Consider the following 14,134-nt stretch of genomic DNA (forward strand, 5'->3'; position numbering starts at 1 on the left):
GACCCCAGAGCACTCTGAGTGGTGGTGAGAGGAACAGACAGCTCTTCCATCATCTGCTTTTAGGGTTTCTGAGGCTTTGGAACTGTGCAGCTCATGGGTAATCCCCAGACAGACCCGCTCCTAGAGTGGACACACCTTTGTGTGGATGGTGATAGCAAGGTTTGACCATATCCCCAGGGAAAAGGGAGGCGCAGGACCAACTCACCAGCCTCCTTCCTGTTTCTCCACATTCTGGATGATGGCATTTTTGGTGAAGGTGAGCTCGTCCTCCCTCTGTGCCTTGTAGTCAAACAGGGCTTTGACTGCACACTGCAATGAGGAGGGGCCCCATCAGGCTGGGCAGGGAATGGATGTGTGGACAATGAGCCCACAGGTTGAGAGATCACCTCCCACCACAGATGTGTTTGTTGTGGGGCTGTGAGGCAGGCAGACAGCATCCAGCCCTGCTGCCAGAGGCTGCCAGCCCCTAGTGACACCCTGCAGGGCAAATCAAGGCCCCCATTTATGCCAAAGCAGAGCTCACAAGTCTGGTATGACCCCCACACAGGCCATACTGTGTCTGTGCACTCTCCTCTGTCCCAAGAGCCACTGATGGGCTTAGTTTGGAGAGCTCAGAACAAGAGGCAGCCCAGCCTGGGAACCTGGAGGTTCAACCTCCACTGTCTCTCTCTTCATGGTTTAGAAATGAGTGTGCAAAGCAATGCAGCTCTTGGAAAATAAAAAGGCCCTTGCTAAGCCCTCCAGCCCTGCAGTTTGTTTTGTGCCAAACAGTGAGAGTCTACCTTGAAGGTGGGCATGGGGTTGGCTTCCACATAGAACCCAGGATGGCGTCCCTCATACAGGGCTCCATAGTCCGGCTCCTGTGGAAGTAAAGGGACAGTGGTTACAGCAGTGACTGCAGGAGAAAAGCTTCCCTGCCTTGGGGCGGGTGGGAAAGCGCCCCAGGAAGGCACAAGACCAAGGATGATGCTGCAGACAGCAAACAACAGCCCAAGCCTGGCTCAGAGGGGCAGCACCAAACTCCACTCAAGTGTCAGGAAGGCCCAGGAGGTGTGGGCTGCAAAGCACAGATGGCTTCACACACCACCACCTCAAAAATGACCCATCCCTCGTTCTTTGGCTGCCGCACTCACCGCTGTCCCGATCTTCTCCAGGGTCTCCTCGTTGATGGGGTAGCGCAGCTTCATCTTGCGGTACAGCGGGTGCTTCTCGTAGTAGCTGATCAGGTCCACCAGGCTCTCGAACTCGGAGTTGCCCAGCAGCACGGTCTGGCCCTCCTGCTGCACACGGCAGTGCTTGATCTTCCCTTCTGCCCTGCAGGGAGGAAGCACAGGGAGAAGCCACTTGGCACCTGGCAAGAGGAGATGCCAAAATAAAGACACCACGGAAAAGGGGTGGCGCCCTGGTGGGGTGGCTGAGCACAGCCATCTCCCCCTGGAAAATGGGAGAAAGGGCAGGATCTCCAGGACTTATCCAAGGGCCATCCCAGAGCAAGAGGAGTTCTGGGAGGGCTCATGTCGGGCTGATGGCACCTCTCCTGCTCTCACACACTGAAGCATGCCAGCTCCACCTCAGCACCCTCCACCCTTGTGGCAGGGACACACCTGAAGGAGATGGCGTAGGAGCTGGGCTCGCTCCTCTTGCGCACCAGGAAGGCTCCGTCACGGGGCACCCGCATCAGCATGTGCTCGGCTTGGGCCCGCGTGAGGTTGGCGTGGTACCACCTGGGAGAGAGACATCACTGCACAGGTCACACACACACACACAGAGCCCAGCCCAGATCTCTGCCACAGCACACGGCTTCCTCTCCAGCCCCTAAAAGGCTCCTTGAATCCTCCAGAGGAAGACAGGGACTGCAATGGGGCAGGCAGGGTCAGAGCCCTTTGGTGAGGTGTGGCAGCTGGCCAGCACAACTGCTGTGACAGAGCTCCATGGGGACAAAGTGGGGACCAGAAATCTCCAGAAAGGGAGGAATGGCTGAGGAGAGATCTGGAAGACCTTCCTACAGTGTCCTGGATGCCCAACCGGCCCACACACTCACTCTTTGCTCTCGTGGGCGTTGGTCTGCGGCACTGGCTCCGTCAGCCTCATCTCAAACTCATTGCACCTCAGTGGCACCTCCTGGTAGTGGGTGATGAGGTCGTAGAGGCTGTCGAACACCAGGTTGTCCGTCAGGAAGAACTTGGGGCTGCCGGCGTCCTGCCGCGAGTGGATCCGGCAGTGCTGCACCTTCCCATTGCGCCTGTGGGACACGGAGGGCACGGAGGGGCTAAGCCAGGGTTGCCCATGGAGATTTTGCACCTGTCTCAGGCACAGCTCCAGCCTGACACGGCATTCCTGCCCCACGGGAGAGTGACTGTGTAAGGATCCCAAGAGACCTGAGCCTTCTGCACCGGGACAGGGAGCTGCCATGATGCTGGGGCACAGAAAGAGGGCAGAAACTGCTCATTCCCCCAGGAATGGGACCCCACCACTGAAGAAAAAGAGCAAACAACCCCTGGAGCGACACAGAGCGGCGGGCTGGCGCCGGGGCCCTCACCAGAAGGAGAGGGTGTAGTCTCCCACGAAGGTCTCGCTCTCTCTGACGAGGAAGGAGCCGTCGGGGGCCCCTGTCTCGATGCAATATTCCGTCAGCAGGCGCTCGGCGATGTGCCGCCCGTCACGGCCCGCTCCCAGCTTCCCGTGGAACCACTTCTCCGTGGAGTGGAGCTCCGTGCTGTTGCTGGCCTGGCAGGGGGGAAAAGCCATCGTCCTGGGTTACTGAGGGCAGGCTCGTGGTGCTGGGTTCTGCTTCGCTCAGGGGCCTTCCAGCTGGGACCAGGGAGCTCCTGAAGCAGCTCCCATCTTTCCCAGCACAGGATCTCCCCCTGAAGTCAGCTGGAAATGGCAATGCTCAGCCCCGTGGGCAGACAAGTCCTTTCCTTAGGGAACAACTCAGAGTCACATTGGAGAACCCTCACCTCCTTTTGCTCTTCCTCATCCTCGTTTCCTTGGTCACTGGTTGTCTCCCCAGAGTAATAGATCTTGCTGCTGGTCAGCACAAAGTAATGTGGGTTCCACTCCTGCAAGGAAACAAACTCTGGCAAAGAGGCCCCTGGGGAAGCACCAAACTGCCCACGACCTGCCCCGGGGAGCATCTCCTCCTGACCAGCACAAGCAGGGAGGGATGATCAGATTTGTGAAGGACAGCCACCAGCACTGATTCCAGTGAGTCACAGGAGCTTCCAAGACATCCCCCCAGATCTGAGGCATAGATTTACCAGCAACAAAAAACCCAGCATGTGACAAATCACACTCCAAACACTCTAACACTTAATAAAAGGAGATGACCAAATGAAGAGCAAATCAATGGAAAAGGAAAATAGTCTGCATGGACTCAGCAGAGGGGCAATCTGAGGTGAAGATATCAGAGATGATTACGTGGATTTACCATTGCACTTGACTGTTTTTTTTTAAAAAGCCCTGTTCCATTTGCATGTGGCTTTCCCAGACAGACCCTCAGCAGAGTAAAGCTGTGCGTAAATGCACACAGCGATGGACACTCGGTGCTTTACAAAGCTAAACCCCGGCTTAGGTGTGTCAGGTGTGCAGGCACTGGGCAGGAGGCAGGGCTGGAAGCGCAGCCATCTCCAGAAATTCCTGCAGCACAAATCACAGGCTGCAGTGCCTTGGCCCAGAGCTCCCTCTAGCTCAGCCTCCTGCCTCTAGCAAAGGCCCACAGGAGATTCCTATGGAAGAGCACAGAGGGAGCCAACATAAAACACCCCCAGCCTTCAGGGACACCTGAGAAACCAGGCAGAGTGAGAGAGCCCCTTCAATGATTTGCACCACAGCCCTCCCTTGCAGCACACACAGCACCTGACAGAGGCACCAGCTCACTGCTGGAGCCCTCAGAGCAGGGTCAGGGTCACCGTGGCTCAGACATACGTGATTGATGGGGTCTTCCAGGTAGAGGATCCCATTCTTGATGGAGTTGCTGATGTCGTTCTCTGAGTACATCACGGACGTGGGCAGCTCCTCGTAAGCGCTGCCCTCTGCCAGCTTCTTGTGCTGTGGGGTGACAGAGGGGGGCAGGCACCTTGAGGGGAGCAGGCACCCCAAAAGCAGCAGAGATTTCCTGGTGAACAGCTCTAAAAGCCCATGTCTGCTGCAGTGGGGTTCTCCAGCTTAGGATAAACAAGATCCATGCCACAAGGATCATCAAATAGCACTGAAGTCCCACCCCTGCTCCCCAAAGGTGATTCCTGAAGCAGAAGCACCAACACCCCACCCCTTGCCTTCAAAGAAAGGCAGCACCCAGCTGCTGAGCCCATTTCCCAGCAGATTCTCTGAAGCAAGAGAGCTTTATTGTGTCCAGCTGTTCTTAGCATCAGGTCCCTACTTCCACCCCCCCCACTGGCAATCACCCCCTTCCAAAGGCAGCTGCCCTCACTCCCACACCCTCACTCCATTCCCTCACTTGGGAGCCCTGCTGGGCATGGGAATTCACCTTGATGAGAATCTTCCTCTTGAGCTGGTTTGGAGATGGAAGGCCATCAGCAGAAATATCTACTGGTTTGGTCAAGAGCATGTCCCCAAAGACCTTCTTGAAATTCTGAGCCATGTTCCTCTGCTGAGCAATGCTGCAGTGGTCCTCAATGGACAGAATGACGGGGAAACTGGGGGAAGGAAAAAAGCCAGCATGGGATCTGGATGCTACCAAGGGCTTCTGAGCTCCGTCTCAAAGCCTGGCCTCTGTGCCCTCGAGGAGCAGCTCCCATCAACAGCCATCTGTGCTGCTCCAGCACCCAGTGTAGGCACCACAGAGCGCACAGGGTGGAGGAGGACTGGCAAACTACTGGGGTTTACCCAAAGCCCTTCCTCCCACGACTTTTTTCTGGGAAAAATGTCCCTTTGGCTGGGAGACACGAGACGCTTTCTGCCCACCACATCCAGGCCTCGCACTGCAGCTCTGGATAAAGCGAGCTCCTCCTTGCTACAGCCTTGGCTCCACCCTCCCTCCGCTCTGCTAGCTGAAGTCCTGCTGTACTCACTCAGAGGTGACAAAGGCATGCTCCTTGATAGTGACCAAGACATCAGAGAACTTGATCTTGGTGGTTAAGGTGTGTCCGTGGTAGATGACCGGCATGCCATCGGGACCGTCCCAGCAATCCACTGAAAGAGACCCACGGGGGAAACTCAGCCCAAAGGCTGCGACACAGGCAAGCCACGGACACGAGATGGACCGAGCCACGTGCTGCTGGGAAATGTGCAGGAAGGCAAAAAAGGACTGAGGCGATCAGTGAAAGCCCTGATCTCTCTGTGGGACCAAAACCTCGGGCACAGGTCACCCAGCCCCACAAAGCAAACCACCTCCGCTCTTTCTGCACACCACGGTGTTAACGCTGCCACTGGCCACGCCGACCTTCAGCTCTGCCCCCTGGCAAAGCCTCCCCTGACCAGCAGAAGCCGCGGTGGTGCCAGAGACACGAGGGCCAGGCGCGCGTACTCACGTTCGATGCAGCGGCAGCCCATGCGCAGGCAGCGGGCGTAGGCCTCCAGCGAGGACTCGCTCGAGAACTGATCCCCCGTCAGGTACCTTGCAGGCGAGACAACGCATCAGCACAGCGACAAACCCACCGTGGGCGCAGCCTGGGACCTCGTGGAGCTGCCTCTGCCACGGGGGAGTGGCAGGACAGCGTTTCTCCACACACGCCGCTTTCCCCGCTGAGGGGTTCAGCTCTGCCCCCGCTGCCAGCGCTCCTCTGAGGGCCAGCCCCAGCTCCTGAGATAAACCTCAGCAATATCAGCGCTGGTGCCACAAAGAGCCCCTGCAGCCTGAGAGCAGGCTTAAACAAACAGAGTTAAACAAACTCTTGCAGGCGGACAGGACCTCACCGCCCGCCCTCAGGGCTGCGAGCCTGGCTCAGGCTCCCAGTCCTTAAAATTTGGGTTAGCATGAACACAGAGCACAGACAGAGCCTGTCTGCACAGAAAGCAGCTCCTGCAAAATTATTCTAGCAGCAGAGAGTGGAAAATAGCCAATTTCAGCCTGACAGGGTTTATCACATCCGTGCTGAGAGGCTCTGGAAAATGACACTGCTAATGGTGAGAAATTACCAGAGTGACAGCTCAGGACGTGAAGGCACCTGAAGGCCTGTGCAGATGTGTGCTGCTGACAATGTCTGAGCAAAACACTTCTGGCTAAATGGGGCACCAAGAGGAAGGTCTCTGACATACTGGCCTTGGTTTGGAAAAGCCTGCTTGACCCATCACTGGAACCGGGCAAAATCGGGATACTCCCACCCTGGCATGAGAAAAGGATGCTGAGAGCAGCTGGGTGGATGGAGAGAGCCCCGCCCTCGTCCTTACGTGTTGTGTGAGGAGGAGATCCAGTAATGGGAGAGAGGGTTGTTCATGTTCTCCAGACACACCATGTCCAGTTGCGAGTTCCAGATGCTGTTCTCTTTGGAAAACAGGAAGGTGAGAAACTGCTCAAGAAGAAACAGAAACGTGTTAATGATGCAGAGGAGCCAGCTGCTGTGGTTTAGCTTCGCACATCTCCCGTTCTGTGCCGGCAGACATCCAGCACAGACGGACCAGGGCTGCCCCACAGCACACCAGCCACCTGAGCCAGGCTGCCTGAGTGACCACAGCTTGGGCACTGCCACCTACCCACCCAGCTCTGCCAGATATCTGTGCCAGACCCTTTGACCCAGCTGGAGACAAATTAATGGCTCTGCATTTTATTTTGCAGCTCACATGGCAGGCAATAGCTTACTAAGGCCATGTGGGTCAAGGGACCTTGGCTTAGTCCAGAGTGCCAGTGGCATGGTCATCTCTGGCTGTTTTCATTTTTTATTCAGCTCTTCTTGCTTTGAAGAGATCCTTCCATACCCCAAAGCAGCCTGAAGCCAAAGGCAGCCCCTCTCCTCCTCCAGATGAACTGCTGCTGAGTGCTCCCAGCTGCACACACTCAGCACAAAAGCACAGCCCAGACGCCATTCCTTCCCTCTGCCAACCACGTCCATCTCCCAGGGCCACGCAGCTCGCAGCAGCTGTCACCCTTCCAGCACCCCCACCCTGCAGCAAAGGCGCAGACAGCAGAGCTGTCACAGCACAGCATGCAGCACACCAGGGATGCCATCCCCTGCCTCACCCCACTCCACACACGCCACCTTCAAGGTGTCTTACTTCGTCCAGGGAGAAATAAGGCTCATCAATCTCCCTCAAAGGGTCTCTCAGGAAGTTGAACATGAATTCCTGTACCTGAAGGGTATCTGCAGCCCAGAGTTCCTGCAAAGCCCAGGAGAGACATAAAAGAAGCCATTTCAGAATGTATGAGTGCAAACCACATGCAGCTCATCCAGTTTGAAGCTTTAACCATTAAGGAGGCGGTTTTTGATGCGAGACCATCTCTGCCAGGAACTCAACTGTCAGCACAAATGCTGGATAGCACACGAGGACGAAATCTGCCCTGCTTCTGAGTGGGCTTCATTTTCTCAATGCTGTGCATTTTTCTCTCTGATAGCTCCTTTGAACACATCTGCCATCCCTCCTCCTTCAGCAGCAGAAGCCAACCCAGCTTCCTTTGGCTCTCCCTCCATGGGTTTCTTTCATTAGCCACCAAAACACTGCATCTCCCCACTGCTTAACTCCCTGCTGGCTGCAGACTACAGGCTGGGAGGTGGCAGAGGGGGACAGGGCAGAACAGGAGTCACGAGCCACGGCAGTGCTTTTGCCAGCCAGCCCTGCACTCCTGGAGGAGACCAGCAATGAGACAAGAACCTGGCAACAGCCAAGGGGTCTGTGCTGCCCTCAAATGCACTGCTGGTGCATTTGTGTGTCTGCACATGCATGTTGTGCTTGTCGAGTGACTCAATACTGCTTTGAAATTGAAGAATCAGCAGCTGAATCCACCAGCTGCTCCTCAGGAACTGCTGACACCTCCTGAGCAGCAGGATGGACATGATTTCTTGGCCGCAGCAAACCTTTGGTAATCAGCTGAGGTCACGAGGACTGGGTCAACCTCCACTGATCAGATCCCGCCTCCTGGGACCCCCACTCTTCCCAAATCTCTCTGGCCAGATGAGTTCAGGTTTGCCCTCCCCAGCGCTTCCCCTACAGCCCCTGCTGCAGCAGGATGTGCTGTGGCAGGCAGAGCAGCCCACAGCCAAACCAGGCCAGCTGCACAGCCCTGGGAGCACTGGAGCCCCAATGTCACCAGTGCCTGCCCTGCTGTCCCTCCCCACTGCCCGTGTTGAGCTCACCCTCTGGTACTCCAGCAAAAACTTCTGCAGCTCCAGCAGCGACACCCTGAAGTGCTCAGACCTTTCTCCACCCCTGACAAGCAGAGAGAGAGAGAGAAGCTTCAGTCCCCAGTGCAGCACATCATGTGAGATGCCATCTGCCACCTCCCTGGCACCTGCAGCCAGATGTGCCCCGAGCATGCAGCACTGAAGGAGCAGAGTGGGATGAGCAGAGAGCTGAAGAGAGCAAAGACATGTCCACATCTCAGAACCAGGGACTACTCCAGCAGCAGCACAGGGTTCACACTGATAAGGGCATGACAACGTGAAACTCTGGTGAAAGGCAGCAAAATCCATTAGAGGAAAAGATTAGTAAAAAAAATTAAAAAGAAAAAAATTGAGGGTCTGGTTTGTACCTGAGTGTAAAGAACTGAAGAGGTGCAAGGCAGTTAAGGGGTGACTGCAGACAGGACAGACCTACAGGTATGCAGAGAATGTGGGATCATGGAGGCAAGACACAGGGAATGAAGAAGGGAACTGTTGGTAGCTGATAATCTCAGAAGACTGGTCCACGACTGCTCTAAGTCACAATGGGCAGCCAAGGGCCATGCTGGGCACTAACACCACAAAATCCAAAGTGAACTGGGCAGTGCTGGCTGCTCTGGCAGAGGGATGAAACACACAACCTGCTGAGGGTCCTGACATCTCTTTTCTATGGTTATAGGAAAAAAAAGGAAGGAAACCAATGGGAATTACCTGGACAAGTCAGCAAGTCTTTCATTCTTTAGCTCCAGTATCTAAATTCAAGCTGTTTCTATCAGAGCCAAGGTGAGCAGAGGGCAGGGAAGGGCACAGCTGGCTCTGGCACCAGAGGCACTGCCTGGGTGAGGAGGGCTCTGCAGCCACCACAGGTATAATCCCTGGGAGATGGTTCGAGGTCTGATCATTTCAACCAACTGACCTGAGCTGGATCCCTGTGGGATGTCTGGGAGGGAGAGAGCCCTCCCTGCCCTGAGCTGAAGTGTCTGCAGAATGATGCTTGTTCAGAACCACAAGCAGCACAGAATGCCTCACCCCAACATGCTGCTGCAGGCCCCAAAGCATATTACAGAGCAAAAGAAAACAGCCCCTTCCCCAGAAAATACGGAGAATTATCCACCTGTCCAAGAACGGGACATCCATCTGCAAAAGAAGAAGCACAAGCATTAGGTTTGCACTCGGTAACTTCTTCACTCCCAAGAGATGAGCTCACCCTGAGGGCAGCAGGCTTAAAAAGTGAATTAAGTGGGAATGCCCAGTAACAAATATGGTTTCTCCCTTCCCTTTCCTTTCCTCCCCTGGAGAATTCAGCTCTTACTGTTTTCTGGGCGCTGAACATCAGGCTGCGGTAGAGCTGCGCAAACTGCCCGTACGTGATATCCCCGTTCCTCTGCTCCACATCCTGAAAAAGAAATCAAACCCCGGGGTTTGACATGGGCCAGGTAACTCTGACAGGTCACTCTGCTTGGCTTAAGGAATGTCTTTTCCCACCAGTATCCCTAGGGAAAAAAAGAAAGAGAATAAAGGCCAAAACCCATGCAGACTTTGCCTCCTGCAGGGAAGGATTAGATTGGATATTTTGAAAAATTCATGAAAACAGTGGTCAAGCATTGGAACAGGCTCCCCAGGCAGTGGTGGAGTCGCCATCCCTGCACTTGTTCAAAAAACACGCGGATGTGGCACTTGGGGGCATGGCTTAGTAGACACAGGAGCGCTGGGTAATGGTGGGACTCAATGGTTTTAGTGGGCTTTTCCAATCTGAACAAAACTGCCAGAGTCTCTGCTGGGGCCAGCAGGACTCTGCAGTGCCCAGGCCACAGGCACATCCTACAGTGGGCTCCACAACTCCCCAAACTCACCCACACGAAGGCATCACCATGCTGATAAAGCGTCACCGCTTACTCGAACACTTACAAAAAGATAATTTGATTTTTTTTGTTCACCCAGAGTATCTGAAGCGTGTTCAAGACCCAAAGTGTGTGCTCTCCTTTGGACACACCCCTCTTTGGCCTGGGGGTTCTGTGCTGGTGGGAAGAGCTGGCCAGCACGAGATGACCCCTCATCCCCAGGTCAGTGGTGACGCTGGCAGAGCATCTCTCGGTGGCAGTGGTTGCAGCAGCCAGGATGCAGGACCTGGTAGTTGGTCTGCACTCTGCCCCACCAGCACCAGCCCATGACTGGAGCCGGGAGCAACGAGGGGAGTGTGGGAGGCAGGGTGGGGTGAGGAGAGGGTGCTGGCCACAAATGGGCCAGGGTGCGGCACCCAGTGGGAGCTGGCACCTCTTCAGTCACCACCGTGGGTGGGGGCCCTCCCAGGAAAGGCTGGGAGGCTCTGCAATATGCAAACACTCCCTGGGAGTTTAACCACCACCAGGCTTTGCTCAAAGGCAGGCAATGGACTGCTGAGGGGGAGACTGCAGGGGTCACACACTCACCGTGAGTCTCTCCCGCAGGAACCTCATGTTGGGGACCCGGTAGTTGACCTGAGACAGCATGTTCTTCAGATCCTTGGCAGAGATCCTGGCTCGGCAGGGAGAGAGGGGAGACACGTTCAGGGGGTCTGGGATGGAGGGGTCTCACCCTGGGGCTGGAACACCAGAGAGGCCGTGCCCAAAGGGACACAAGGATGTGACAGGAGGATGGATACGTGACCCCAGAACGGTGCTGAGGCTGGGAGCTGTGGGGAAGACGTGGGGAGCAGAGAGAGATACCTGCATGTCAGGGGGGACTGTAAATGCTGCTCCTACAACTCCTGACAGAGCAGGGTGAGCCCAGCACCCTCTGCCCACTCGAGCTGAGGCCACAGCTGACAGGCATAACCCACTGCTTTAAATGAACAACCAGGAAGAAGCATTTTTCAAGTATCTGTGCCCCAACATGGATGCTGGGAGACCAACTCCCTTCCAAAACCTGCTCCCTGGCCTGCTGGAGGAGGAGAGGCTCTCTAAGTGGTTAGGACTCACCTAATTTTATCTTAGGGAGAAGAAAAAAGCCGTTTTTGGTTCCCAGCCACAAGCACAGCACTGCCACGTTGTGCCCAGCTGTGCTCTCCCAGCCACACACACCGCAGGCAGGGAGCAGCCAGAGTGGCTGTGCTTCCCAGAGCCCTCCACACCAAAGGTGCTGCTTCCTGGACCAGGGAAAGCTCCAGTGTCAACCCTGAGCAGGATCCCAGCCCCAGCAGGCAGAGCCAGGCAGGAAGGAGCTCAGGGCTGCCCTTGCCTGCTCCAGAGCCGTCCCCACATGGGGCACCAGCCCTGCTGCAAGGAAAAACAAGGATGCCTCCCATCTGCAGGATTTAGAAGCTGAGGGGTCTGTGTCCAATCATCTTCTGGCAGCTCCTGCCTTAAAAGCAAGTCCTGGGAGTCCACCCCTGCAATCACAGATGGTGCTTCTGTCCCCCACCGAGCACGTGGGAACACAGGATCCTACAGGATGCTCCCCTGTCCCACAAAGCATAGGGCAAGTCTGGAAATCCTTATGGCTTTGGGGTGCAAATATAAAAATACCAGGGAAGACGTCCTGCACAGGGGATTTAACCTGGCTGCATGCTGGCATTCACATGGGAGCCACATTTTTTACACTCTTCCCTGAAAGCAGGGTGATCTCAAACTGCACAGGAAGGAGGAGGGACGCAGAGAGCTCCATGGAGAGGGAGAAACCGGCTGGTGTCAGGCGCTGCGGAGACACACAGAGAGCCCTTGTTCCTGGGCTCCGAGCCTGGGCGCAGGGACACACACGGCCAGAGCAGGACCTGGCCCAGCTCCTGTGCCGTGCTCAAGGCCAGCACCCGGCCATCCAAGGACTTTGCAGTGTCCTGCCACTCACTGGCAGAACAGAAAAAGAAGGAAAAAAAAAAGCTGAGAAATGGCCCCAGCCTCTTCTCTCATGGCTGTACAGCCAGCAGAACACACTCAGCACTAGTATCTCCTCCCTGGGCAGGTGAAGTTACCCTGGGGGCTCAGAGTGAGTGCTCTGCGGGGGAGATCCTGCCCCTTCCCTTCTCCCACACACCCAGCATCCACAGTCATGTGCAGGGTGCTGTGTGCCCCCCAGGCAGAGGGTCCCAGCTGTGGGGTCCTTGGGTGACAGGGAAACGTGTGGAGTGAGCCAGGACAACGAGAGCTGCCCTCACATGTGAGGAACCACAGCACCTAAGAGTTGTCATGGGACCCCCGACAGGACACAGAGTCCCCAGGGCTGCCCAGCAGCAACCCCTCCTTGGTGAGAGCATGAGGCTGCCAAAAAACTCACAGAAAAAAGAGCAGGAGGGGCTGGAAGGGCAGAAGCAGCAGCAGCCATCTCTGGAGACTCGCTGGAGCCGACACTGAGCTCTGGTGATGCTGAGCTGTTTCACAGGAGGTGCTGGACCACAGCCCTGCTCGCTGATGTGACAAGAGCGAGCCCTGTCAAAGCTGTGACCAGCATTTCCCTCTCAGCTACAGAAGGAAGACGGTACGGAAGGATTTTATTTATTGTGTGTTACTCATCATGTTAAAGTGCTGGAGACCTTGGATAAACAGCTTGGTAGTATTTTCAGACTAGAAAGTAAAAACAAAATAAACTGATTTTTTTTTTTTCCTGCGGAACTTTTTTAGGGTTTCACGACAAACATGCCAGAGGCCCAGCCCTCTCATAGGGGATGGAAAACATTCCCCTGCCAGCCCTCAGTGCTGTAAATACTGCTCCCAGCCACGGGCAGCTCTCCTGGACAGAGGTGAAACAGTCTCCTCCACAGCAGTTAGGAAAAAAAACACCCCAGCATCCTGTTATCCTCCTTTTTCCACCTAACCTCTCTTGGAAAAACAAATCCCCAAAGGCCCAGCAGCCAGGGGAAACAGCCAGCATCTGCTGGCCTGCTGGAAGGGATGTCCCAGCACCCAGCTGGGGAAGGCAGAAAGGAGAGAGGAGAAAGGGCTCCAGCAGAAGAGGCTGAGGCATGGGGTACACAAATGCAGGGAATGATTCCTGCAGCTGTCAAAACCCTATCTGTTCCAGAATGGACCAAGGATGGTGTGCAAGTGGGGTCTGTTGTTTTTTTTTTTTTAAAAAAAAACACAACTCACTGTTCCCTTTTGCAAACCCACTTCCAGGTTGAGAAGCAAAAGCAAAGAGCCCAGCGACATTAAACTTAATGCTGAAATGCCTCATAAGAGCCAAGATTTAATCCAGGAGATGTGTACGTCCCAGAACTGCAGCCTCTACCTTGAAGAAAACACGTGGATGCTTGTAAAATGTTTGTAAATGGGAAGACCCCAACTCTTTCCACATGCCCTCTTGTTGCTGTTTTGCTCCTCTCACTGCCTAGGCTGGAGCAGCAGCTCTCCTAAATTAAGGGTTTTGCAATGAAACCTCTCCCTGTGGCTGACAGGTAAGAAATATTGGATTTTGCTGCCGTAATTCTAAATGCTAATAGAAAGATGATATCAATAGAAACAGCAGGGACGCAACAGGCTGGCTGTCAGCTCTGCTGACCTGCCTTGGGCACACAGATCTGTACACAAAATCTCTTTTTGTACTGTTGGGATGCCATTTCATCGGTTTTACTGCATAACCAGAGGGAAAAAAGGACCAATTATTTCCACTTTCCCTGCACTCCTCCTCCTCCAAAACCTCCACAGCTACCCCTGCACCAGCCCCAGTGCTGTCCATTGCAGAATCAGGAAATACCCTGCCCAGTCACCACTGCGTATACAACCCAAGCCTGGATTGGAAAGGTGTGTGGCTTATGCAGGGCAGCTGCAACAGATTAAAGCTCCTCTTCTTCCCTTTCTGTGAGGATTTATTTCTCCTCCACAAAATCCCCGTGGACCCAGCAGTGCTCTCGTCACACCGCAGTATAAATCACTGCAAAGGCAAAAATGTCC

The 14,134-nt window shown here is 55.0% G+C and overlaps 1 protein-coding gene across 3 annotated transcripts in view; it reads right to left on the minus strand.

The window, feature by feature from the left end:
- PLCG1 (phospholipase C gamma 1) overlaps positions 1–14,134 on the minus strand; it is a 40,930-nt gene that overhangs the window by 7,750 nt on the left and 19,046 nt on the right. For all 3 annotated transcript variants that reach the window (XM_040080248.2, XM_040080249.2, XM_040080250.2), the window contains exons 5-21: positions 10,703–10,787; positions 9,586–9,669; positions 9,388–9,410; positions 8,250–8,322; positions 7,174–7,275; positions 6,352–6,470; positions 5,493–5,578; positions 5,034–5,154; positions 4,490–4,658; positions 3,928–4,050; positions 2,961–3,062; positions 2,540–2,727; positions 2,042–2,242; positions 1,605–1,724; positions 1,134–1,314; positions 783–860; positions 206–309 (exon numbers count right to left, since the gene is read on the minus strand). In XM_040080248.2, coding sequence (XP_039936182.1) covers positions 206–309; positions 783–860; positions 1,134–1,314; positions 1,605–1,724; positions 2,042–2,242; positions 2,540–2,727; positions 2,961–3,062; positions 3,928–4,050; positions 4,490–4,658; positions 5,034–5,154; positions 5,493–5,578; positions 6,352–6,470; positions 7,174–7,275; positions 8,250–8,322; positions 9,388–9,410; positions 9,586–9,669; positions 10,703–10,787 — 1,959 coding nt within the window. The remainder of the gene's footprint in view (positions 1–205; positions 310–782; positions 861–1,133; positions 1,315–1,604; positions 1,725–2,041; positions 2,243–2,539; positions 2,728–2,960; positions 3,063–3,927; positions 4,051–4,489; positions 4,659–5,033; positions 5,155–5,492; positions 5,579–6,351; positions 6,471–7,173; positions 7,276–8,249; positions 8,323–9,387; positions 9,411–9,585; positions 9,670–10,702; positions 10,788–14,134) is intronic.

Source organism: Hirundo rustica, chromosome 16 (assembly GCF_015227805.2).
Source record: "Hirundo rustica isolate bHirRus1 chromosome 16, bHirRus1.pri.v3, whole genome shotgun sequence".
Taxonomy (NCBI): Eukaryota; Metazoa; Chordata; class Aves; order Passeriformes; family Hirundinidae; genus Hirundo; species Hirundo rustica.